Source organism: Neovison vison, chromosome 12 (genome assembly GCF_020171115.1).
Source record: "Neovison vison isolate M4711 chromosome 12, ASM_NN_V1, whole genome shotgun sequence".
Classification (NCBI taxonomy): domain Eukaryota; kingdom Metazoa; phylum Chordata; class Mammalia; order Carnivora; family Mustelidae; genus Neogale; species Neogale vison.
The window spans coordinates 102,082,609-102,109,923 of record NC_058102.1 but is presented as its reverse complement, the minus strand read 5'-3'; the positions used below and the strand labels follow the sequence as shown (position 1 = coordinate 102,109,923).

At 51.2% G+C, this 27,315-nt stretch overlaps 1 protein-coding gene and 1 pseudogene across 1 annotated transcript; both read right to left on the bottom strand.

The window, feature by feature from the left end:
• Positions 1–749: 749 nt before the first annotated feature.
• Positions 750–27,243, bottom strand: SCNN1A (sodium channel epithelial 1 subunit alpha). The gene is made up of 13 exons (XM_044229034.1): positions 26,012–27,243; positions 25,477–25,836; positions 13,716–13,983; positions 12,672–12,862; positions 8,160–8,263; positions 7,596–7,759; positions 7,110–7,208; positions 6,809–6,926; positions 3,129–3,207; positions 2,940–2,997; positions 2,725–2,780; positions 2,502–2,577; positions 750–2,148 (listed from the first exon to the last, which is right to left on the bottom strand). Exons 2-13 carry the CDS (start codon positions 25,830–25,832, stop codon positions 1,768–1,770), a joined length of 1,950 nt encoding a protein of 649 aa, XP_044084969.1. The 5' UTR covers positions 25,833–25,836; positions 26,012–27,243; the 3' UTR covers positions 750–1,767.
• On the bottom strand, positions 20,364–20,446 carry LOC122892749 (annotated as a pseudogene).
• Positions 27,244–27,315: the final 72 nt, after the last annotated feature.

Here is a 27,315-nt window from a genome sequence, read left to right as displayed (position 1 = left end):
GAAGATTGTAATTGAGATGGGTAAGACCAAGGCAGCAGGGACTTGTCCTCGAAGATGAGGAAGAGTAACTTCCGGCTTCCGGGTCTGATGCTAGAATGGAGGAAGGAACCGGGATTCCAAAAACTGGGGCTCCACTCACATCCCCATTGCTCCTTTAATACAAGCAAAAGGATTCCTGCTGCTGCTGTCTGCAGTGATGAGAGGATAAGAATATACCAGGCTTGGAGGTTTCAGAAGGTTCGAACTGGCCTGTGTCTCATCCTCCCCCACACCCCACCCCTCCTAACAAACTACTGGGCAGTTGATGGGGAGATGGGCAGGTGAGGGCATTATCTCAAGACTGGGTGCGGAGTCACTCCAATTGCACTTAGCAGTTGGAGAGGTGGATGACTGATGACGTAAGTAAAGTTGGGGAGGGAAAGGAAGTTCCAACAGTGGACGAGGGTGAGTCATCCCAATCACTGCCCAGTAGGTGTCCTAAGGGGGACAGCACCATGGCTTTGCCGTCCCACCCTAACATGGTGTTGGCCACCTAGCAGGTGCTCAGCGATGCCCACGGAGGAGCTGGTGGTATAGTTGGTCTCTGCCAAGACCCCTGAAGAATGGCTGCTTCCATTGTGAGGCCAAGGGCTCTGGAGGGTCTGTCCCCTCGCCCCACCCTGGGACCTCCGACAAGCTTGGGCAGTGACCCAAGGACTTATGTCCACTCCCTACCTCCTCGATGGTGCCCCTGCACAGCTCTCCAGACATTCCTTTATGCAGCAAATGTTTATTGAGCGCCTGCCTACTTGCTCTAAGCTGGACACCGGGCTAGACCCTGAGGATACATAAATGAACAAGACCCCGTCCCCGACCCCAAGGAGCTCACAGTCTAGTTGGGGAGGCAGGCACAAAGGAACAAGAAAGCATACATCATCAGCTCTAAACATCAGGCAATATCAGCTCTAAAACAGATGTTATGCTGTGCTACGGGAGTCCAGGGGAGAGGGAAGTGATCAACTCTGGGGAAGACGAGAAGGAACCGCAGTCTGCAGAAGTAGTGGTGTCGGAGTAGGGTTCTAAGGAATGCGCAGGAATTCTCCAGATGGTGAGGAAAGCTTCCAGGCCGTGCAGAGAACTGGAGCAAATATGCAGAGGTATAAAGGACGCAGAGGCACTGGGATATGGCTCCATGGGGACGTAGGGTAGATGAGACTGGAAGAGTTCTGGGGCCACCTAAGAATGGCCAAGCCTTTCCTACACTGGTCTGCTCCAGTCCCTGCCCTGGGAAGGGGAATTGACCAAGAACTAACAAAGGGGGCTTTTGGGTGGTGTTCCCCACTCAAGTTCAAGAAGAGGTGCTAACGTGTCTACTGGAAAGCAGCGTGGCCAGGCCCGGGGCTGGGTAGGAAATGTGCAGGCCTTTGTGTTCTCTTGCTCGTGTTTTGTTTCCGGTCGCCAGTGGTTTCCAGGGAAGGTTTCTTGTCGAAGCTCCAAGTTTGGCCTGGCTGATCCAAGGGAAAGGCAGACTTGTTTGTACTTGGGGAGGGAAATCAGCGTCTTCTCAAGGCAGGACCAGAGGGTACAGGGCAGGAGACAGGGCCACTCCAGGCAGGTTCCTTGGCCATTTCTGTAGCCCCTTTCCCATCCTGCTTCCCTCCCCCACACCAAAGGCAGTTGGGCAGCTCTGAGAGGAAGTCCCCAAACTTTCTCTCATCCTGCCAAGCCTTCCCCCTCCCCCCAGGGGAAGCGCCTGCCTTGGGTGGAGGGGGACACTCTCCTTCCCTCTCAGGGCTCCCCCAGAGTACAGGCGGAGGCGCTGGTCCTCACCAAGCTGGATGGAGATGGGCAGGGGTCCAGGGAGGCATAGGCAGGGGGAGGGGCTGTCAAGGCTGGGGAAGTCGCAGGGCCTGGTGGGGATGAGGAGGGGGATGTGGCGTGGGGGCAGAAATGGGAGGGGACGGAGGAGGCTGGAGTGGAGGCCACCTCCCGGGCACCCCTGCCCCCTCGGCCTGGAGACCAGTAGCGGCTTCGGAGCCTCCGGAGTAGCATGAGGACTGTAATGACCAGGAGGTCAAAGACGAGCTCAGCCATCTCCACCACAGACAGCACTGAGGAGCCGAACCACAGGCTCCACTGGCTGCCCAGGTTGGACAGGAGAGTGACCATCTGTAAGGGAAAAGGGCACACTGACCACGAGGGCCAAGGTGGAAGAAGAGCCCCATCCCTCCTTCCACGAGGCCCACACCCACCCCTTTCGGCCTCTTGGTGGTTCCCTGGACCCCTTCTGTCCAAGTCATACCCATCTGGCACACCCTTCCCTGTCGCCGTACCCAGAGACTTCTTCTGTCCAAGTTCCCCTTCTTCCAACCTTCTCAACCTTCACCCTTGTCCCCTCTCCTTTCCTTTTCCCCTAACTTCAAGGCCTAGACCCCTGTGGCCCCCCAGGGGCACCCCCTTGTTTTCCCTCACAGCCACCCACTAAGACCTCCAAGAGAATCCCAGACTCAGTAAGGACATACCGTGACGGAGGGAGACTCAGAGTTGGTTTTGTATTTCAGCTCCTTGAAGAAGATGTTGAGTTTGGCAACGCCATTTCTTTGGAGTCAAGGAGAGGGTAGAAGAAATGGCAATGGATTAACTTCTCAGACCCTCATAAACACCCTCCCCTGATCACATCCTCTTCCTAGATCCATTTTTCCTCCCACAGACTCCTTTCCCCAGCCAGATCAGGGTAGGACTGACCTTTTGTTGTTAATAGTATAATTGTTCTGTTGGGATAGCATCCGGAAGACCCAGTCCTGGAAAAAAATGGGGGTGTCAGTGGGGTCACCCCATATTCTTCAGGCTTACAGAGTATGGTGTGGCATCAAACACATCTATATACATACCCAGAGAAGACCACAGTTTTACACACACACACACACACACACACACACATCCCCTTTTCCCCACTTTACCTGAGATGTCACCGAGGGCCATCGTGAATAACCAGCAGATAGTTGGTAGCCGGTCACACTGGAGATGGAGAAAGGAGCTCAGTGCTTGTGGTGAGGGTCCCCCACTCAAAGGCTTAGCCAAGTACCCTGTACTCTCCCCAGCCAAGTGGCCAGCTGCCCAACCGTGCCCCAGGGGAAGGAGACACTCACCTGCATGGCTTCCGGCACTTGGTGAAACAGCCCAGGCGGTCCGAGGAAAAGGCATCCTGGAGCTTATAGTAACAGTAACCTGTGGGTGCAGAGACGTGCCCATTTTCCTGGGGCACCTCCACCTTCTTCACCCCAGATCCAAGTGATCTCCCAAGATATGTGGGTACCCACATCCCAAGTTGCATTACAGCAATGCCACCCAAGTGGGGGCACCAAAAACTGTTTAAGAAATTAAGCTAAGGGGGCGCCTCGGTGGCTTTGAGGGTTAAGCCTCTGCCTTCGGCTCAGGTCATGATCCCAGGGTCCTGGAATCGAGCCCCACATCGGGCTCTCTGCTCAGCGGGGAGCCTGCTTCCTCCTCTCTCTCTCTGCCTGCCTCTCTGCTTACCTGTGATCTCTGTCTGTCAAATAAAAAATAAAATCTCTTAAAAAAAAAAAAAGAAATTAAACTAAGTCAGGAAAAATTTTTTTTTAAAAATCCAAAAAAAAATGAAAAACCCAAACCAAAAAACAACCCAGGACACATCCATGTAAAGATGACTAGGATATGGACAAAAATCTTAAAGTCAAAAAGAAAACTGGGAACAACTGTGTAAAAAGCACGTGCTTAAACCACAGTGAGATGCCACTTCACACCCACCAGGATGGCCATTAAAGAAATAAATAAGTAAGTGTCTGGGAGGATGTGAAGAAGCTAGAAACGTCCTTCTTCACCACTGGGAACGTGAAATGGTGCGGCCACTTTGGAAAAGAGTCTGGCAGTTCCTCAAAATGTGGAACATGGAGTTACGATATGACCCAGAAACGCCACTTCTAGGTATATGCCCAAGAGAACTGAAACACATGTTCACACACGAAACAGAAACAGGACATAGAAACAAGCCAAGTGTCTGTCAACTGATGAACGGGTAAACACATGAGACAAAGCTGTACCATAGACTATTCTTCAGCCCTGAGAAGGAACCCAGTACCCCTAGATCCCACCACGTGGATGGCCCTGGAAAATCATACGCTAAATACAGGAAGCCGGGGCGCCTGGGTGGCTCAGTGGGTTAAGCCTTTGCCTTGGGCTCAGAGTCCTGGGATCAAGCCCCACATCAGGCTCTCTGCTCAGCAGGGGGCCTGTCCCCCCCCCCCACCGCCTGCCTCTCTGCCTACTTGTGAGCTCTGTCCGTCAAATAAATAAATAAAATCTTTTAATAAATAAATAAATACTGGAAGCAGTCACAAAGGACCACACAGTACAGGATTCCGGTCCCATGAAACGTCCAGAATGGGCAAATCTGTAGAGACAGAAAGTGGATTAGTGGTTCCTGGGCTGGGACAGGGGGGCTGTGGGTGCGGGACATGGGAAGCTCAGAGTGCTAATGGGTAAAAAGTTTCTTTGGGGGGACACCTAGGTGGCTCAATCCATTAAGCATCTGCCTTAGGCTCAGGTCATGATCCCAGGGTCCTGGGATGGAGCCCCACAGCGGGCTCCCTGCTCAGCGGGGAGCCTGCTTCTCCCTCTGCCTGCCGCTCCCCCTGCTTGTGCTCTTTTTCTGACAAACAAATAAATAAAACCTTTTAGGGGCACCTGGGTGGCTCAGGGGGTTAAAGCCTCTGCCTTCGGCTCAGGTCATGATCCTAGGGTCCTAGGATGGAGCTCCATATAGGATTCTCTGCTCAGCGGGCAGCCTGCTTCCTCCTCTCTCTCTGCCTATCTCTCTGCCTGCTTATGATCTCTGTCTATCAAATAAATAAATAAAATCTTAAAAAAAAAAAACTTAAAAAAAAAAAAAGAGTTTCCTTTGGGAGTGATAGAAATGTTCTCAAGTTGACTCTGGCTGCCGCACAGCTCCGTGAGTATACTGAAAACTAAAACTATACTAAAATCAAATGGGTGAATTAAATGGGAAATAAATGATCTCAATAAGCTGTTACCTAAAAAAAGGAGGGGAGATGACTCTACAGATCCCCTTTCTCCCCGATTTACCAAGTTCTAAGTAAGGTCTTGTGTCATTCCCGCTACTTTCAGTTGCCCGTTCTGGAAGCCCTCCATTTCTGACCCAAATCCCCGTCTGCCAGGACGGGGGCGTCAGGGGGGAGTGGGGGGGTGGTAGGTCTGGAAAGGCAAAGCAGGGGGGCAGCTGGGCCGATTCCTCTGGGACTTCCTCTGGGAAGTCGGGAACCCTTAGGGAACAGCAGATCCTTAGGGAACAGCAGATCATGTTTCCCCCCACTCCCCCATTCCACTCCCCTATCCTCCTGGCTTCTCAGCAATCAGCACTCTTACTTTTCTCTCCCAGATCCTCAAACTCACAGCCACTCAGAAATCATTGAGGGCAGCAAAGAGCAGTGGGCAGGGAGTACCCACTCTGCACATGGGATGGGGACATCACATCACATACTCCCCCTGGGCCTTGGCTTGCTCATCTGAGAAAGGAGACAGTGAGGCCAGATGGCCCCTGAGTTTCCCTCCAGCTCTGGTGTGCTCTGACCTAAGGTAGGAGAGAGGAGAACAGGAAGGCGGGGACTCCCAACTACAGGGCAGGGGGAGAGACCTGTGGGGAGCACACCCAGGGAAGGGAGGAGGCAGAAAGATCCACAGGGACAGAACCAAAGGAGGCAGACGCTAACCTCCAGGGTCTGCCCGGTCCCCTCACACGTGCAGAGGCTCACCTCCTCCAGCAACAGCCACCAGTGAGAGGAGAGTTGGGCCCAGGGGAGCCCGGGGAGGAGGACCAGTCAGTGGAACCAGGTGAGAGCATGCGCACCAGGACTGCCAACCCTCTACTTTCTAGTTTCTTGTTTGGGATTTTCTTTCTCTCTCAGCTTCTTAGTACAGAGCTTCCATGCAGCATGACTCAACTATAGCTACAGAAAGGAACAGGTATTGGTCTACTCCTAAACCTGGAGATTTCAGAGCTCTCCAAACTTTTTTGATTGTGCCCTCCTGTAGGTAAAAAAAAATTCTTAAATTGGGGCACCTGGTTTCAACTCGGGTGGTGATCTCAGAGTTGGGACATCGAGCCCCACATCAGGCTCTGCACTCAGCAAGGAGTCTGCTTGGGTTCCTCTCTCCCTCTCTTTCTGCACCTCCCCCACCCCTACCATGTGTGCACACAGGCGCGCGCGCTCTCTCTCTCTCTCCCAAATAAATGAATAAATCTTTTTTTAAAAAAATCTTAAATAAGTAACTCTCTATGTATTGATTTATAAATTCCATACTTGCTACTAGAGAACTGATCCATTAGGTGCATTATAAAACATATACAGAACAAAAGATGGAGAGATCCATATAACTTCTAGTATTTTCCTCCAGCACCCAGTGAGCAGTCTTGTGCCTTGCCCAGCACCTGCCAAGTGAGATGGGGAAGCTATAGGCAAAGTGTGCACTGGGACCTCAGGACCTCAGAAAGACTTTCCTCACGTGCTTTTCCTTCCTTATGCTGCAAGTTATTTTTAAATGGGGCAATTCTCTATAAACAAACAGAAGCCAGAATGCAAAGAAGGAAGCTGAGAGGGAGGAATGGGGATAGAGGAGAGAGAGTGAGAGGAAACCGAGAGGTGAGTCTAAGGGCTGGAACACAGGGGAGAGAGAGAATTAGCATCCCAGAGGGTCCCAGAGGGGAGCGCTCCCTCCCGCTCCAAGAAAGTCCTGGGGCCCAGGGTCAGACTGGGGCTCCCTGCAGGCTCACCCCAGGAATTGTGCTTCCTGTAGTCACAGAACTCCGCATTCTTGGGCAGTGGATAGAAGATGTAGGCACAGCCACACTGCTTGATCATGTGCTCCTGGAAGCAGGAGCGGATGCACACCTGGAGGAGAGGGGGGTGATGGGAAAGGGGGTTCAGGCCTGCCCTCTCCACACAGCAGGGAAGGGAACCGCTCTTTCCACCTGTAACACACACATACACACACACAAATATACCCCTCCAACTTTCAACTGACCTACAGGGCAGGCCTGGGAGATGATTGCCATAGAAACAGGCTGGTCTCACCTGCTGTGTGTACTTGGAAAGATAAAGGTTCTCCACAGGGACATCACTGCCATTCTTGGTACAGTCACCATAGTTGCCCCCAAGCCTGTCCAGCGCTTCCTGCGTACCCGCATGCACAATGAAGTCAGAGGTCAGAAGTCAGAGGCTCTCAGTTAGAGCCAGTGGCCCAGGCCCCTTTCTGAATTCTCTGTCTTCCCTCAGCCCAGAGGGTTTATATCTCCTACCCAGACAGCCCCTCCTGTCTGCCTGGCCATTTCCAAACATGCCCCCAGGCGCCCCCAACGACTATCCCAGGGCTACTTTCAAGGACACTGGCTCCCTACTTCTCCAGCCCCTTGTCCCCGACGCTGCTCCTGGAAGACCTCCACCAGCCCCAGACCCACCCCACATGATCTCCCTCTACGGATTTCGGGCTGTCGAGTCACCTCTCCTGCTCTCTCCGACCTGTGGCTCTCCCCTCCCATGCCTCCCCGGCAGCACCCTTGCCTTCCTCATGCTGATGGAGGTCTCCACGCCAGGCCGCAAGTTAAAGCCACCGTCATCCATGAAGGCGGGCTCATCCTGCCCGTGGACCATGACCCTGGCCCCAGTCACTGTGGATAGCAGCGGGATGAAGTCATTCTGCTCTGTGCGCAGTGTTAGGGACAGACCTGCGGGTATAGAGGGGGCAAAGTTGGGACAGAGCTGGAGATGTGTTAGGGGATGGAAACCCCCTCTCCCACCTGCCTAGTCTCTACTGCTCCTGAGTAGGGCCTTCCTGTGGGCCAGGAAGACCTACATAGGGATTTGGCAACCCCTGGACTGGATTGGGGGGGGGGGCAGACAGAATTGGGACAGGGATTCCTAGCACACCTGGAGTGGACTCAGTGGTGCCAAGGGGGACAAAGAACAGAGAAGACTCCTCCAGGATAGAGACAGGCATGTTATAAGGGAGCCCAGAGGTACACAGCACTCTAGGACATGAGCACAAGGTGGGTAAGTGCGGGTGAGCAAGGCTGCAGGAAGCCCTGAGGCAGAGGTCAGAGATGGCGGGAATGAGGAATGGCTTACCATTTTTGATCCCAGGCATAGAAGACATCCAGAGGTTAGAGCTGTTCTTGCCATTGAAAGTGTAGCAGTTCCCATACATCGGGTGATGAAAGTGAGAGTAATTCCTATCCAGGAGGAGGGAAAGTAGGATCAGAAAGGGAAGTGTAGGGGATCAGAGAGAGAACTTTCAGTGACCTTGGTTTCCTGATCACCTACTATGTGCTGGCACACCCTGGGAGCTTTACCCATGTTCCCTAAGCCACTCTTACCAATCGGAGGGAACATCCCCACATCACAGAAGAGGAAGGCAGGGCAGAGAGGTCAAGGAGCTGCCCAAGGTCACACCAACAATGATGACAAACTTGAGACTCAAAAACGGGTCCTCTACCTTCTAGTCCAGTCTCCTCCCACCAGGCCACCTGACCTCACTGGCCTTGTGACCCCTCTGGTGTCGCTGTGCTGCATTACGAAGACTTTGGCAGTGTCCCTAGCTTTTCATGTATCTATATCTTAGTTCCCCATTTGGACTGTGATCTCCTTGAGGACAGGGGTCACATCTCATTCATCTCTGTATCATCTCTGGGTTAACTGCACAGTTCCTGGCATACAGACAATAGAGAAGATGGTTAATAAACAGGGGCCAAAAAACGAAGTGGAGAACTGGGAGCGAACAGGGTTGGAGGAGACCGTGAGACCAGCAGTGAGCACAGAGCTGAGAGGAAGAAGGTCAGCACCCAGGGCAGGAATGAGCCAGGTTCCGCTGGGATGGCCTTGAGCAAGTCATTTTCTCTAAGCTTATTTTCCTCATCTGTCAAATGAGGAGATTGGTACTAGATGATCTGGAATATTCCCCTGGCCTTAAAGAACAAAAGCCCAGAGATGTGAAAGATGGGTGCCCATTCTGGGATGTTCTAGCAAGCCAGCATTTCCAGAGCAAAGGCTGGGTTCAGGGAGGGAAAGAATAGGTTCCGGAAGTGAACAGAGGCCTGTCCTGGAAGGCCTGTGAGCTCTGCTCAGGGGAGAGAGGGGACAGACAGGTATGACGTTGTGGATGCCCACCACGGGCTCTATGCGGCAGGTGGAATCAACAGATTAGATGGAACAACACAGATGCACCTTAAAATAGAGTTTACTAAAAAAAACAAATAAATAAAAGGCAAGGGACGCCTGGGTGGCTCAGTCAGCTGTGTTTGCCTTCGACTCAGGTCCTGATGCCAGGGTCCTGGATCGAGCCCTGCGTTGGGCTCTCTGCTCAGTGGGGAGCCTGCTTCTCCCCTTCATCCCTTCATCCCCATGCTCTCTCTCTCTCACCCTCTCTTCCTCTCTCAAATAAATAAAATCTTTAAGAAAAAAAGGTGAAATGAGGCACCACCCCTTACACATACATCTCAATCACATTTTGCAAAAAAAAAAAAAAAAAAGAGATACACATCCAGCACAATAGGGGAATCTATGAGAAGCAATAGAACGGGACAGTTAAGAGCACAGACTTCAGAACTCAACTACACACATGTGAACCCCAGCTTGAACAAGCAGGAGCCATGGGACCCACCAAGTTACTTCATCTCTCTGCACTGCAGTTTCCTCTTCAGTAAAACAGGGATGATAACAGTACTTACCTCACAGGGGTGTGGTAAGGATGAAATCACCCTTTGAATGAGGCTTAGCACTTAGGAAGAGCTATATAAGTTTGCTATTAAGGTTATAAAGTAAAAAAAAGACGGTAGCAAGTGAAGGAAGGGGAGGGTTTAGAACTCTCATACACTGCTGTGGAAATATAAACTGGGATGATGGCCACTTGGAAAACAGTCTGCCAGTTCCTCAAAACGTTAAATACAGAATTACCCTATGACCCAGCAATTCCACTCCCAGGTGGATGCCTCGGAGAAATCAAAAGATTCATCCCTACAAAAAACTGTACAGAAATGTTCATAACAACGTTACTCATAATAGTCAAGAAGCAGAAACCATCCATATGTCCATCAACTGAGGAACAGATAAATAAAACGCGGGCTAGCCATACAACGGAGTATTACCCAGCCATCAAGAGAACAAACTGCTGGGGTGCCTGGGTGGCTCAGTTAGTTGAGCGTCCAACTCTTGACCTTGGCTCAGGTCATGCTCTCATGGGTGGTGGGATCGAGCCCTACGTCAGGCTCCATGTTCAGTGGGGAGTCTTCTTGAAGATTCTCTCTTCCTCTTCTTCTGCCCCTCCCCGCAACAGATAAATAAATCTTTTTTAAAAAGGTTGGGGGCGGGAGCCCAGTCAGTTTACCATCTATCTTCAATTCAGGTCATGATCTCAGGGTCCTGGGAGCAAGACCTGTGCCAGGCTCCCTGCTCAGTAGGGAGTCTGCTTCTGCCTCTCCCTCTGCCACCCCAGAACCCCACTCATGCTCGCTCTAATAGATAAGTAAAAATTTTAAAGAATAAATAAAATTTCAAATTAGAAAGAATAGGGACACGTGGGTGGCTCAGTCATTGGGTGTCTGCCTTCAGCTCAGATTGTGATCCCAAGATCCTGGGATCAAGCCCCACATCAGGCTCCCTGCTCAATGGGGAGCCTGCTTCTCCCTCTCCCTCTGCTTGTCCCTCTCCCTCTGCTCCCCCTGCTTGTGTTCTCTCACTCTCTCTTTCAAATAAATAAATAAAATCTTTTTAAAAAAAATTTAAAAGAATGAAGTGTTGATACATGCTACAACATGGACAGGCTTGAAAACATCATGCTGAGTGAATGAAGCCAGAGACAAAAGGCCACATAGAATTTGATTCTATGTATACGAAATGCCCACAACAAGAAATACATATAGATGGAAAGTAGATTCCTGGTTTCCAAGGTCGTGGAGGAGGGGAGGGAATGGGGAGTGACTGCTGGTAGGTGCAGGGTTTCTTTTCGGGGTGAGGAGAATGTTCTAAAATTAGATCGGGCTTGCACATTTCTGTGAATACACTATAAATCACTGAATGGTATATATTTAAAGGATGAATTTTATAGTGTGTTGTATCTCAATCAAGCTGTTATTAGAGAAAAGATTACAGAGAAAAGGAGAAAGCCATGACAAGGGGCTTCAACTCAATTCCAGAGGCCATGAGAGACCATGGAGGATTTTAAGCAAGACTCACTGGAGTAGTTGCAGAATAAAGAAAGGATTTGGAGTCCAAAAGACAATGGGAGGGGAGGGGATTATAATAAGCTGGGTGAGACATGATGAGGCTCCAGGCTCTGAGCTAAGGAAGTGACCTAACCGTCAAGACTGAGATGAACTCTGGACTTTCCATTGATGGGGAGGTACTAGCAGGGGGCTGGCACAGTGAGAGGATCTCTGGGAAGGTGACATTTAGAGACACTCGATGGCAGGTGTGAGCTTCCCAGGAGGTAGCTCCTGTCTTCAAACAAACATGAAGATGAGAAACAGGAACAAAATGCCCCCTACGCGGGCCAGAATGTGTGTGCCAGGTGAGGGTGGGGGCAGAAGCAGGTGACATCTGTCCTTGCTGCCGTGCTGCAGTGACATGGGAAGGAAAGGCCCCTAGAGAGTGGAGATGCTGCCTCAGCACCCTTCCTCAGCCAGGCAGAGAAAGCCAGATGGCCCCTGAAACGGTGAAGCTCAAGGAGCAGGAGTAAGAGGGGAAGGCAGGGGTAGGAGGGGCCAGAGGCTGCCACCTGCCACGACCTCTTTTCGAGGACGTAATGACTGGAGTTCTGGCCCAGGTAATGCCTGGCGGGCCCTGCAGGGCAGTGGGAAGGATCCTTAGCTAGGGTTGCCCTGGAAACCTAGGGCAAGCCACATCTATCTGTTGGAGTTCAAGGACAATGCGACCCAAGTCTCCTTGCAATTTACAAAATGCCCTCACACTTATCTCATGAACTTGGAGATGGGTATAATCAACATCCTCATCGCTTGAACAGAAATGCCAAAAGACCAAAAGTTATATATATTTTCCTATTTGGTATATCCCAAATCCCTAGAACAGTGACTGGAACACAGCCCAGAGAGTAAACAGTATTTGCTGAATGAACATCGAACAGATCTCATTTTCCCCCATTTTATAAACAAAGAAACGCTCTCTGCAGAGCGATATCAAATGCCTTGAGTCACCTGGCTGGGAAGTTACAGAGCCAGAGCAGGGCCTCAGGCTCACTCCCTGATTCAATCCATGCTATTTCCACCAAACCATTACTGTCCACCTCCTCTGAGAAGATGACCTCCCAGGCACTTCTGAGTTTGGGTCTAGTGACAAAGAGGCCTTAGAAAAATGGAGATGCAAGCTTCCAGCCATGGGAGTCTGAAAGCCAGACCTCAACCCCATCCAGCCTTTCCAGGGCATCCCTACTAGGCTGCCTCACTCAGACCAAGAACCCCTGCAGGATAATCCACAGGACAGAGGTTTGGACCTGAGCGAGGTAGGTGCATGCCCCTCCTCTCCTCTTGGCACCGAGAATTTCCCCGGGTGCCACCCACACGAGCCTCAGATTGGCCTCGGGGAAGGAGACCCTGTGGGGAGCACGGAGGGCAGGCACAAGGGACTCACGCCTGACTGCAGGAGGCCTGGTTGAAGCGGCAGGCGAAGATGAAGTTGTCCAGCATGTCCTCCCCCGGGGCCGGAGAAGTGTCTCGCAGTCTCGCAAGAATATTGATGTAGTGGAAACGGTACCACTCCCTCACTGCATCCACCCCTGACGAGTAAGTCTGGTAAAAGCAGTCCGATTTGTTCTGGTTGCACTAGACACAGAGACCACAGAGTGTCAGAGGGCCGGCAGCAGGGGACAGGCTGCAGGACAGGCTGAGGTCAAACATAGAGTGGTCTGGGGTCCCCAGGGCTAATAGATGGGGTGGGGAGCCAGGAGGGGGTTGGAACAGAAGGCAGACAGAAGCTGAAGCCCGGAGGAGAATGGACCAGGAAAGCAGGGGCTTAAGGGAGTGGTTGGCCAAGGAGAAGGGGAGCTGTACACACCTTGTGGGTCAATTCTACAGCCTCTGCAAGAGGATGGAGCAAGCATTCGTCTCCCCATTTTACCGATGGCAAGACGGAGGAATCAAGAGGTTTGCCCTAGTAACTGAGCTAGGACAAGAACCCAGGTCTCCTGGCTGTATGGTCCACTCTCCCCAAACAGGGTCTCTCTTCTTTCCTGTTACTCCCCCACTTCCGCTTATTCTCCATTTTACTTTTTATTAAAACAATCTTTTTAAGTCTTTCTCCTGTCACCTCTTTCTCTCTTAGGCCGGCAGAGCCCCACTTCCCTACTGGTGGGTCCCAACTGAGCCCCACCGGCGGGGACTGACAATTCAGAAAGGTGCTTTTTTCACAACAGAGCTGACTTCCGGCCGCTGGAACGCTCCCAAGGAGGCTGGGGCGAGGAGACCCCCCCACAAGCCCGCACACAGAAAGGTGTTAGTTAATTAATTAAAGTATTTTGCTGGCCGACAAGATCCCGCCTCCCGTCGCTAGGCAACTGAAGCGGGGTCCGGAAAGGCAGGCGAGTCCCGGGCTCAGGAGGAACCGGCGAGCCGGGGGCCCGGGCGCCGGGGCGGGGCGGAGGGCGGGGCCTCCCGGGCTCAGGGGGCGGGGCCTTACCAGCTGGAAGCCGATCTTCCAGTCCTTCCTGTCCACTTGGGGGTTGTTGTCCTGCACAATGGATTTGGCGCTGCGGGCTTGGCGGGCCCGGGAGGGCGGGGCCGGGACCGCCAGGCGCTGTAGGGGGTGCGGCCAAGTCTCCCCGAGGCCGCGACGACCGCGGGGGTGGGCCCCCACGGTGCTGGAAGAGTTGTACTTGTACAGATCGTACAGCGTCTGCTCGGTGATGCGGTCCAGTTCCTCCAGCTCCCCTTTAATTTGCGTGTCCCTGGAAGGGGCGATGGGAAGGGGGTAGGTCTGGGGGGTCGGCCTCGCGCGAGTCCCTGGCCCCTGAGGGCCCCAGTCTCCTCGCCCGAAACCGGTGAGGTCGGTTCTTCAAGGAGAAGCCTGCGGGGAATAGCTCTGGTGGCCCCAGGGCTCTCTTGGAGGGCGGGGGACGTGGGGGTGTAGACAAGGTGTTCCGCGGGGGGCAGTGAAGGCGACTGTGAGCCTCTGCGGTGACGGCGTTATTACCGCCTGTTTATCAGAAGGGAGAGGCGTGAGGCGCCTGTCTGGGGGGCGCTCTCCTCCCACTCGCCCTGCCAGAGAGGGGAGCCCGGAACTCCTCTGCCCTTTTCCAAAGCAGGGACAGGGTGTGGCCTCGTCCTGCGCCCACACGCTCCATCGGACCCGCGGTGTGCGGGTCATCCCACCCGGGTCCCCGCGGGCCCCCCGAAGTGGCCTTTGGGTCCATCTGCCACCTAGCACCTGCTAAATTAGGGGTGCTGAGCTGCACTTCTAAACTTCCCCAGGAACTTTAAAACTACAGATGCCGCACACGGCCTCTCCCCATCAAAGACTCAGTTTTAATGAGTGATGGGTGGGGCCCAAACACCAGAAGTTAAACACTGTCCAGTGTAAATCATCACATTCCTTCCCGTACAGGCCCTATTACCCTCTCCATCATGAAAGTCCATAATAGCAGTGCCTTAGGGCTAAAATCTACCAAAACAAAACACACATTAATAAATTCAACAAGGTTGTAGGATACAAAACCAATGTACAAAAATTCACTGTATTCCTAGATAATAGCAACAAAAAGATAGAAAAATGAAATCACAAAACAACACCATATAAAATAAAATAAACAACATCAAATACCAGGAATAAATTTAATGAAAGGTAGGCAAGAGCTTTATCCTGAAAATCATGCTGACAGAACTCAAAGGCCAAAATGAATGGGGAGTTACATGAGTTCATGGTTCAGCAGACATTCTGAAAAAATCGACAGGCTGATTCTAAGGTGTATGTGGAAATGGAAAGAATGTACAGTGGTCAAAACAATTCTGTTTTTAAGTTTATTTATTTATTTTTAAGTAATCTCTACACCTCATGTGGGGCTCGAACTCAGACCCTGAAATCAAGAGTCCCATATTCTTCTGAGCCAGCCAGGCATCCCTCAAAACAATTTTGGAAAAGAGCAAAGCTGGAGTCCTTAACTCTATCTGACTTCAAACTCACTGTGAAGCCTCAGTCAGCAAAACAGGGCAGTGCTTATGTAAGGATAGACAACAGATTAATGGAACAGAATAAAGTCCAGAAATAAACTCACACGTATACAGTCAACTGAGTTTTGACAAAACCTAATGAAAATAATTTTTTCAAACAGATGGAGCTGGAACAACTGTATGCTGTGTTGAGAAGAAAAACAAAAAATTTAAAAAAAAAAAAGGAAACTCAACCTCCACCTCAGTTTATACACAAATATTAAATCAGGTTGGATCATAGACCCAAACAAAAATTCAGAAGCAGAAAGATTCTAGAAGGAAACATCGAAGATACACCTTCATGACCTTAAGGTTATGTTTTTTGGTAAAAAGAAAAATATGTATATAACACATATACATATATTATATACATATATAATATATATATGGGTATATATACATATATGTATTATACATATTATATATATACACATATATATATCTAAGGAAGCAACTGATGGATCATTAAGCTCCATTTCTGAAACTAATAATATGCTATATGTTAATTAATTGAATTTAAGTAAAATAAAATAAAAAACACCTTAGGAAGGCCTTATCCTGCAATATAAAGGTCTCTTACAAATCAGCAATAAAAAGGCAAATTGTTTTTAAATGAACCAAAAACAAATCCAAAAAAAGACAATAAAAGTAAAAATGCACCAAAAGATAATACACAAATAGTCACTAAATACATGAAAAGGTGCTCAACAGGGGCACCTGGGTGGCTCAGTGGGTTAAGCCTTCCAGCTCAGGTCATGATCTCAGGGTCCTGGGATCAAGACCTGTGTTGGGCTCCCTGCTCAGCAGGGAGCCTGCTTCCCTCTCTCTCTCTCTCTCTCTCTCTCTGCCTGCCTCTCTGTCTACTTGTGATCTATCCCTGTCAAATAAATAAATAAAATCTTTAAAAAAAAAAAAAGAAAGAAAGAAGAGGTGCTCAACATAATTAGTCCTCACTACACTTCAACAAAAAATATAAATTTTAAGAAAGGCAAACTTCTAAAAAAAAAAAAAAAAAGAATGAGGCACCATTTCACATCCATTAGAAAGGCTAAACCTAGGGACACCTGGGTAGCTCAGTCAGTTAAGCATCTGACTCTTAATTTCAGCTCAGGTCTTGATCTCAAGGTCCTGAGTTCAAGCCATGCATTGGGCTCCACACCCAGCATGGGACCTACTTTAAAAAAAAAAAAAAAAAGGCTAAACCTAAAAGATTGACAATGTCAAATGCCGGTGAGAATGGAGAGCAGCTGGAGCTGCAGCTGGTGGGAATGGACAGCAGCTGGAGTTGCAGCTGGTGGGAGTCTATAATGGCACAGACGAGGGCTGCTTGGTAGCCCTCGACTACCAAAGTTGAACACCCATCTACCTTATGACCCAGCAATTTCACTTCCGGATATTCTACCCGATTCCACTCCTAGCTACTTATTCAAGCACAATGAAAACATAAAGACTTGTACGTGAATGTTCATACAAGCTTTATTCATATGAGCAAAAAGCTTGAAAACAACCAAAGTGTCCATCAATACTACTCAGCAATAAAAGGAGGCTGATACAGGCAAAAAGCATGGGACAATTTCAGAAATACAGTAATCAGTAAGTTGAGCCAGACACATGCCAAAAAAAAAAAAAATAAAGTGTGATTTCCTTTAAAAAATCCGAGAATAGGTCAAACTAACTGATGGTGACAGAAGTAAGAGAATGACAGTGGGCAAGGGAGAGGCATGGACTTCAAAGGGCCACCAGATAATGGAAATGTTCAGGATCTTGATAGTCAAACTTCAGTGAGGACTTAAGATTTGTGCATGTTACTGTATATCAATTATATATATGTGTATATAATTGATATACATGTATATGTATATATGTGTATATAACTGATATACATGTATATGTATATAATTATGTGTATGTGTGTGAACATACATGTATATGTTCATACATATACATGTATGTTCATACATATACACATATATGTTCATATACATATACATAATTATATACATATACATGTATATCAATTATACACATATAATATATACATACATATATTATATGTATATAATTATGTATATCTGAGAGAGGAGCAGGAATAGGGGCAGAGGGAGAGGGAGAATCAGACTCCCCACTGAGCAGGGAGCCCCACATGGGACTCCGTCCCAGGACTGTGGGATCATGACTGGAGCCCAAGGCTGATGTTTAACCGACTGAGCCACCCAGGTGCCCAGTTATACTTCAATTAAAGAAAAAGTCAAGGGGCACGTGGGTGGCTCAGTCAGTTGAGCATCTGACTCTTGGTTTTGGCTTGGGTCATGATCTCAGGGTGGTGAGATCAAGCCCCACATTGGGCTCCAGGCTAGGCATGGAGCCTACTTAAGATTCTCTCTCTCCCACTTCCTCTGCCCCTCCCCTCACTCACCCTTTCTCTTTCTGTCTCTAAAAAAAAAATAAGAGAAAGGAAGGAAGGAAGGAAGGAGAGGAAGGAGAGGAAGGGAAGAGAAGAGAAAAGAAGAGGTCAAATACGTGTGTGTCAGGAGTACTGCCAGAGATTCGGGTTTCGTGGGAAAGGGTGGGGCCCAAACAAGGTTGTTTTATAAGAACCCCAGGGGCGCTAACCAGTCTCTAGGCCATACCCTCACTGTCTCCTCCACTAGGCTCGGTTTCTCCCTCCTTCATAAAGTCTATCTGGCCGAGCCCCAGGCATCAGCCCCAGCTGCCCCTTATCTCTTCAGAAAATGTAGCTCAGGTCAGAGGTGTGTGTCTGACATTCCCAGAGACTTGCTTGTGACTGGGTAATTCAAAGGATGGCAGAATCAGCTAGTCTTTATTGAGCACTTACTCTAAGCCAGGCGCTGTGGTATTAGAAAGGACATAATTTTTTTTTTAATTTTTTAGAAAGGACATAATTTAATGTAATATTCAGTATAATTCAGCAAACTGCTGGCCACTGTCAGCTAATATTATTTTTTTTTTTAAATCTTTTTTTTTTTTTTAAAGATTTTTTTTTTTTTTTTTTTTTTTATTTGAGAGAGAGAGAGAGAGACAGTGAGAGAGAGCATGAGCGAGGAGAAGGTCAGAGAGCGAAGCAGACTCCCCATGGAGCTGGGAGCCTGATGTGGGACTCGATCCCGGGACTCCAGGATCACGCCCTGAGCCAAAGGCAGTCGTCCAACCAACTGAGCCACCCAGGCGTCCCCAGCTAATATTATTGTCATTCCTTTTCGCAGGTGAAAAACCTGAGGCAGGTGCCTTGTTCAAGTCTACCCAGCCAGGGGACGCCTGGGTGGCGCAGTTGGTTGGACGACTGCCTCCGGCTCAGGGCGTGATCCTGGAGTCCCGGGATCGAGTCCCACATCGGGCTCCCACCTCCATGGGGAGTCTGCTTTGCTCTCTGACCTTCTCCTCGCTCATGCTCTCTCTCACTGTCTCTCTCTCAAATAAATAAATAAAATCTTTAAAAAAAAAAAAAAAAGTCTACCCAGCCAGGAACTGGGTCAGAAAGCACTCCAGCCATCATACTGTCCTCCACTCTTTCCCTGCCAGAGCTGGCTATTTTAGGAGGTTGACAAGCTGCCCCAGAAGGAGCACTGAACCCAGAATTAACTAGATGTGCGTCCTGGTGTTCCCAACACACACTTCCAGCTGGGTCATGTTGGTAAGTAACTCACTCTTTTTGAACCCAGCTTCAGTCTCCCCACCTGTAAAAGGGGCATAACACTAGATCTCCATACCACGTGAAGGTCTCAGGGGGTTAAGTAAAAAAATATTCAGTGACACGAAATGAACAGGACACTGAGTATCTGGAAGACACGGACAGGAGTCCGAAGCCTGAGAAACGCAACCGTCTTTCTCCCATTCACATAGGAAGAATCCAGGTCTGCCACCTTGGCTGGAGTTATTGTCACATATGCCACCACATCTCTGGCTGAGCATTCCTTTTCCAGACCCCCTTAAGCTGTCTCAAGTTCCTCTGCGTCCATCTTCTGCCTTGTACACTCTCTCACCTTCATCTTCGACTCAGAAATTCTAGCACTTTCTCTAGCCACGCTGCTCCTCCCCAAAGAGCTCCAGGCTGTCCCTATGCCAGTTTCCCCCTTGATAGTCCCCCTTCCTATTTGGCTCCTTCCTGCCTCTTCCAGAGAGGTCTCTGATGAGACCCCAACCCCACCTCCAGAAGAGGCCAGCTCCACAGAAAACACACTCCTTCCCCCAAGGTCTGCCTCTCTCCTTTTGGTTGATGGGGAGTTGCTTAAGGAAGGGAGAAGCATTCCCAAATCCCCCCTTCAGAAAATAAATCTCTCCCTCCCTTTCGGCTGACAGCTAGAACTAAGAGAAGTGATGCGGAGTAAAACCCGCTAATGACATCAGTTCTTATCCTGCAAGCGGGAGGGCACTGGTAAGAGAGCAGGGCAGAGGAGGGAATAAAGAATGCAAACATGGGGCTTCAGCAGAACAGTCCAGACTTCAAACCTTGACCTCCTACCCAGCCATGGTCACTACCCAGCTCCCACACCCTCCCACAATTCAGCCAGGCAGACACTACTATCTCCATTTGACAGCTGAAGAAACTGAGGACCATCCATCACCTGGGCAGCTTCTCCAGGGCCACTCAGCAAGGAAGTCCCAGAGCCAAGATCTGAGCCCAGGCCTGTCTGACTTCATGGTCCCTGCTTCTCCCACTACTTCTGCCTCTGGGCTCAGAAGCACTTGGGAATGGGGAGCAAAATCTCCTTTCTCAGCACCTGGCCATCTCCCCTCCAGCCCCTCATCTCCTGCTCAGGATAGACTAGCAGGAGCAGGGAGACTGAGAGACTTAGGGGCTGAGATCCCGGCTGCCTCCCTTTGTGCCGCTCCTCCCTCCCTCTTTCCCCTCGGTGGCCTCCTCTCACAGGAGAGCCCTTCTCACTGGGCAGCCTTGGATTTGCCTAGACCTTCATCCCACCCCCAGGAGGACCCTGGCAGAACCTTTGTACTCAGCCTTCCGGATGCACTAGGCAGGATGAGCCCTGGAAACTCACCAGCTTCCTCTCTAGTCAGTGCGCATCTGGGGACCTACTCTCCTCCCTCCGTCCTCCAGGGACCACCTAGAATCCTTGACTTCCCTTTCTTTGACGCCTTCCTCAGCCCCATTCTCCTCCAAATCTCAATTAGCAATAATCGCGCCTCGGATAAACCTCATTGGCTACGATACTGCCACTGCGCAAAGCTGATTCTCCTCCAAATCTCAGCACCCCCAACGTGCCTCCCAGCGGGCTGGGAACAGACAGCCCTGATAGAACCCTTCGAGAGACAGACAGACAGACAGACACACACACACACACACACACACACACCACCTCTGGGAACTCAGCCTTAACCACACTGTGTTCACAGGCAGGTGCCCTGGAGCAGCCCCTCAGCAGTGAGCCCCCCCACCGCCCCTGTGAAGCCAGAGTCAGCCCCTCTAGAATCAGTTCTGAGCATTTTAAGAACATTTTAAGAACAATACATGTTCCCAAATGAATGCTTGTCCTGAGGAGGGACAGCCCAGGGACTGAAAGCTCGAGAAACCATTTCATCCCAAAACTCAGAAACGAAGTTCTAATCGGCTCTGCAGATGGATGTCTGAGCCCTGCCCACAGTTTAGATGGTTTGTCTTGGAGCAGTTACTTATCCTCTGCGCCTCTGCTTCACCACCTATAAAATGGGACTATTCATAGTACTTGCGGCATCAGGTTATTATGGGGAGTAAATGAGTTAATACAGGAAAAGTCCTGAGAAAAACACCCGGCCAAGGAGGCACTGTGCAGCTCCTGCTGTTGTCTTATTCTCACTGCTCTCACAGGAGAGCCCTTCTCACTGGGCAGCCTTGGATTTGCCTAGGCCTTCATCCCATCTTGGTGGAGAAGAGCAGGCCACGGAGACACGGGGGTCCTGACTGCTGCTTATCCACCATGGAACTCTGTGGGCTTAAAAAGGTAGAGCCTAAGAGCAGATTCCAATCCTGGCCCCTCTGCCTAAGCTGGGCGACCTTTGCAAAGCCCGTAGGTTCTCAGAGTCTCAGTTTGCCCATCTGACTTGGGGAGGCAAGGGTGGGGGGCATAGGGTAGAGAGGACTCTCCTTCCTTATCTAAGGAGCTTGTTAGGAGGATCCGAATCTGATGGACTTTGGTGGACTTTGCAAGCTGCAGGCAAGTGCTGTTGTCCTAGTCAGTGGGTGAAGGAGAAGGTATCTTTAGGGTTGCTTCAAAGAGACAGAACCAGAAGCAGAGGCTAGAAGTTTTAACAAGGTCAACTGCAGCTCTATTTAAGGAAGAAAGTTTTGGTTTTTTGTTTTGGTTTGGTTTAGTTTGTTTTTAGAGGGAGGGTGCACAGGTGCAGGGGTGGGGAAGGGCAGAGGGGCAGAGAGGGAGACAGAGAATCCTAAGCAGGCTCCAAGCTCATCATGGAGCCCAACACAGGGCTCCATCCCAGGACCCAGAGACCGTGGCTGGAGCCAAAGGCAGATACTCAAGCAACTGAGCCACCCAGGTGCCCCTAAGGAAGTACTTTCAAAGGACAGCTGTTACAGAGGTGGGTAGGTCCTGACCCGAGAAGGAGCCCATCACTGGGGGCCGAGAAGGGCAGTCCTAAGAGTCTGGGCTCTTGTCCCTGCCCAGCCTGCGACCCACAAAGCCTGATTTCCAGACCCTGCAGGGTTAGATATAGAAGGCCCAGCTCAGAGCCCTCCCCCCAACAGCGTTTCTCTTTGGGGAACTGCCCCACCCCTGCGCAATCTTGGGAAGGGATTTACCATCTTTGGGAAAGGAGCCCATGATCTCCTTTGCTGAGAATCTCAAGCTCTGCCTTAGGTCCAGCCTCAGTCCCTCCTGGGACTAACTGAAAAATATGTTCTCAGGCTCTGTTTTCCCTCGATATGGATATGACAGGCTCTCTCTCAGGTGAGAAAAACCCTTTGTTGACAAGAAAGAAAGGGACTGCTCTGGCTGACCCTTCACACCAGATTCTTAGCGCTTCCTTGCTTAGTATGGAAGGTCTTCAGCCCCTCGCCCCCTCTTCCGGAAATGTCCTAGCAGCCTAGGACCGCTCTGTCTCTGCTGGCCAGGGACATCCGGCTGCTGGCTGTGGGCACCCCTGCTCTGACTCTGCTCTCTCCCCAGCTCTTCTGTCCTGTCCACTGGTCTCCACCTCCTCCCTGCTACTTCCCTGGAGGAATCACGCATCTGGCCTGTCCCCGGCACCTGCCGAGCCACAGCTTTTTTTTTTTAAGATTTTATTTATTTATTTGGGACAGCATGAGCTGGTGGGGTAGAAGGTAAAGGGAGAAGCAGGCTCTGCAGTGAGCAGGGAGTCCAATATGGGGCTGAACCCCAGGACCCTGGGATCCTGACCAAGCCAAAGACAGACACCTAACACCTAACCAACTGAACCATTCCAGGCGCCCCAAATACCCCTCATCTTGTTCCTGCTTTTCCTCATAGGACCACCAGCAGCCCGCAACCCTGTGGCACTTCACCAGGCTCCTCCTTAAAGTGCAGAGGGAGAAAGAGCATTGAAATCAAACACACCGGGTTTGTGACTCAGCGGTAACCTGAGATGCACTGGCTGTTCGGTGGGGTGGGTGGGTGGGTAGGTGTGGCAGGGTGACTGTTTGCCTGTGTGACTCCAGCAGGTTACTCAACCTCTCTGGGCCTCGGGCTCCTCATATATAATGTGGGCCTAATACTAGTACCGACTTCAGAAGTCTTTTGTGAGAATTACATTTCACATAAAATGTAAACTTCTATCTGGCACACATTAAGTACTATAGAATTTGTGTATTAGCTATTGTTGTTGTTATTTCTTTATTATTTGTTCAAAGTGTTCAGTTTACTAACTCAAATCATATCACCTCCATTTCCAAAGGGAAATAATAATAATGTCTTACCCAGACTTGCCAAGTTTCTATGAGCCAGTCCTTTATGAAGCACCCAGGGGCGCCCCGGTGGCTCATTTGGTTAAGCATCTGCCTGCAGCTCATGATCCCAGGGCCCTGGATGGAGCCATGGGGCTCCCTGCTCAGTGGGGAGCCTGCTTCTCCCTCTCCTCCCCACTCATGCTTTTTTTCAACATCTCTCTCACTATCTCTGTCTCTCTCTCAAATTTAAAAAAAGAAGAAGAAGAAGCTTTAAAAAATAAATAAATAAAGCACACAGCACAGGGGTGAGCCCATGTCAGGAGGTCCACATTGTTCCCCCCGCTGGGGGGCCTTCCCAGACTCCCCTCCTGTCCTGGGGCGAACTCTCTCCACTAAGCCCTGAGGCCATCAGTCATGCCAGAGAGATTCTTTCTATTGTGGACACCTGCCTCCCAGCCTGCTGCTCTGGTCTCAATCCCTGGGGCTTCTTAGTGGCCTGCCCATTACCCCTACCCATGACCCCAGCCCCTGCAGAACCTTAGGTAATATACAGGCCTCAAAATATGGAGCCCGGCCCTCTCTGTCTCGCACCTGTGTCTTCCAAGCACAAGTGTTTATCACGAGCCTGCTACCCAGCCTATGGTCCCTCCCACCTGCCTGTCTTCCCCTCCCTGCTGGCTCAGAGTGGTCTACCATGACCCAAGGGGGTGAAGGGGAATAAGTGGGGGAAGATCAGGGCAGGGAAGCAACAGAGGGTCAAGAAGAGAAGCAAAAGCCCATGGGCACTAAGGAGGAAAAGTGAGGCTGACCCTGGGCAGAGGGAGGGGAAGGAGTGCCAGGAAATGACATGTAAATGTCTGACTACAAACTTCATCCATTCCATGTTCTGCACCTAGGGAATTAAGAAGAGGCAAGGCTTTGTGACCAGAGGGTGAGTCACAGCTAGGTCACTATCTCGGTGGCCTTCTCCTCTGTCTTTGCCTCGGTTTCCTCCGATGTAAAATAAGGACAATAACAGTCCCTGCCTCATGGAGTTGGTCGGGGAGTTGGGGGTACTGCAGAGTACTTAGCAGCGGCTGGTGCACGAAATGGGCCCTTCGCCAGGAGGGCATATGGAGGCCAATCCCTGAAATGGCCCGCAGTGTTTTCTCTGGGGCACAGGACGTCCCAACCCTTATTGGTCCGTGACACACCTTAGGACACAAACAGAATGCATGGGGGGCCTCCACCCTTAGTATGTGACCAATCTCCATCATCCGTAATGGGGCACACACACACACACACACTCTCGTGTGGTCACTCCGCAGGCACCCATAAATCTTACAATCCCTGAAGGCAGAGACTATGACTCTCACAGTCTTTATTGGACTGATCACTCGGCCTTGTGGTTTTGGTCTTGGGGGTTGGTTCCTTCCTTTGTTTTTCATCCTGCTGTTATTTGTGCCGCCTGTCTCTTTCATCTTATTTTATCCTCTGGCCCCCAGAACCTACGGGCCTGGGCCTTCGGGGAAGACTGAATGAATGAGTGATCCCATCTGCCCCGGGCCTCACATTGTGTAGGGGCAAGTTCCAGGTGCCAGCAAAGGTGACCCAGTGAATGAACACAAATAAAAGGTGTATATCAACACCCAGCCCTGCCCTCCTTTCTTCTCTGTGGTCACCATCCCCTCCAGCTTCCAGGAGAAAAGCTGGCAAAGAACATCGATGAAACCCAAAACTGCAAGACACACCCAGCACTTAAAAATCAGGCACCTGGGTAGGTGAGCTAGAAAGCACCTCAGTGGTCACCTGGTCTTTGGGGGGACAGAGGACCAGGGGGCTGGGTTCCATCCTGTCCTGGTCTCCTCTGGCTCCACCCCAGCTTCAGTGCTCTGGGACTGCTTGGCTGCCACCCCCCACGTCACTTTCTCCAAAACAAACTCCCCCTTCTATACCAACACCAAGAGACAGGCCTGCCGGCTCCTACCCACCACCCACGACCCGCAGCACCTGCCGCAGCTTCCCCCCTCCACCACATTCTTCTCTCAAGGTGGAGGAGGCCTTGTTCTTCACCCTCCTCTCACTCTGGGGAATCTGGGGAAGGGACAGGAATGATCTCTACCCTGCCCTTCAGGGTAGCCGCATCTCCCTCCATCAGCACTCCCCCCCACCCGTGGGAGGTAGAAGGGACAAGAAGGGGAGGGCACTAGGGCACTGTTGCTCCAACAACCACACTGTGGATAAGCAGTGTGGCAGTGCCCTCAGCCCATCAAGTCAGGGAGTCCCTATCTCCTTGGGGACAGGAGTACCCCCTCCTCCCGCCACATGTGTGGTCCACCCCTGCCCGCTCTGGCCCAGCCTTGCCCCCAAACAGCGGACTGACCTGTAGGGGTTGAGGTTGCAGATGGTGACGGCAGGGAAGACAAGCTTGTCGGAGTTGAGGTTGATGTTGAGGCTGACGGGGTAGCTGAAGTACTCCCCGAACAGCTGGCCGAACTGCCAGTACATCATGCAGAAGGCGCAGAGCCACAGCACGGCCCAGAAGGCTGTCTTCATGCGGTTGTGCTGGGAGCACACGAGGCGGATGGCGCCATGGATGGTGGTGTTGTTGCAGAAGAACTGGAAGAGCTCTCGGTAGGAGCGGTGGAACTCGATCAGGGCCTCCTCCTCTTCTGTGGGCTGCGGGGGGACTGCGGGTTCGGGGCCCGGCCCCTGCTCCTCACGCTGCTCTCCTTTCATGAGCCTTGGAGGGTCATGGGGGAGCGGTCAGTGCTGAAGTTCTGGGCCCTGGTGCCTCCCCCCTCATCATCTTGACCCAGAGTGAGGGTGCTCCTGGCCAGGCCCACACCCCGCTGGGAGCCCCCTCTTCTCTGCCCCTCCCTCCCTCCCTCCCTCCACCTTCCCAGGAGCCGGCTGACCTGCAGGAGTCGGGGCCAGAAGAGCTGTAGCTGGGCTTCCTCGGGAAGATGCCTCTGGGGTTCTGTCCCAGCACCTCCCTTTCTGTCTCAGAGATCAGTCTGCCCTGTCTTTAGTCTCCTTCCTACAGGACCTCTGTGTCCCAGCGTTGACTCGTGTTCCCCCTCTCTCTATCCTTTCTGCTTCTCTTTGGGTCTCTTTCTCAGCTCTCTTCTTCCTTGCCTGTCTCCTGTCTGTGTGCCAGGCTCTCTGATCCTGCCTCTTCCTCTTCCTCCCTGCCTTGCCCCCTCTCAGTCTGGGTGGGCTCTCTCCTGTGTCTCTGGCCCTGGCCTTGGACTGTGTCCTGACTCCCTCTGTGCCACGGCCTAAAGGCCTCCAGGACGTCTGGACTGCCTCCTGCTCCCAGCTCCCAGGTTGTGGCTGGACTGGGACTGGTTCCTTTCCAGTTGAATCTGGCAGGCGAGCCTCTCCTCCCCCTCACCTGACAGGTGCAGCGGCCTGGCTACGGAGCCCGCCCGCCAGGCTGGGATGGAAGCGACAGAAGCCTCATTAGCATCTCAATTAAAGGTGAGCAGGGCAGGGGGAGGGGCAAAGGAGGAGTTTGAGCTAAGGGTTCTCCAAAGGGCGGAAGGCTCCTGAGCGCAGGTGCTCCCCGGGACTGGAGAAGGCAAGAGTCCCCCACCCAGAAAAGTAATGGTAGGGGGTGCTGACAGACGAAGAGACCAGAAACAGATGGACAGGGGAGGGCCAGAGATCATGTACTAGGGGAGAAATCCTGAACACCAAGCCAGGAGGGCAAAACAAAGGAAAAAGAACCAATCAGGATGAGGGGGACTAAAGCCGGGAAGACCAGGAGGACAGAGAAGGCAGAAAAAGAGAGATCCATGGAGGAGGACAGAATGGAGGCCTGGGAGGGAGGGCAGAGTTGGAGGAGCGGCAAAGAGACGAGGGTGATGGGGAGGGAGCCAGCCCTGAATGGACTCTCCCCTCCCTGGCAGGAGATCAAGGGGAAGAAGCCCCAAGTGGGCTTCTAGGAGCTAGTTTCCCTCCCTGGGGACTCCTTCCAAAGGCACCCCTGTGTCAGCCTCACCCCCAGGTCTTGCAGAAGAAGAAGGGGTTATCTGAAGTTTCCTCCTTCCTCAATAAAGTGGGAACACATCCTGGCCCCACTGCCTTCCCTCCTGGTCCATCCTCTTCCCTCCTGACTCCTTGCTACCACCCACTACCTTGTCCAGGCCAGGGAGGGGCCCAGGTGAAGCTGAAGCTTGGGCGGGGCCCTGGGACATTCTGTTCTTTTTTACACCAT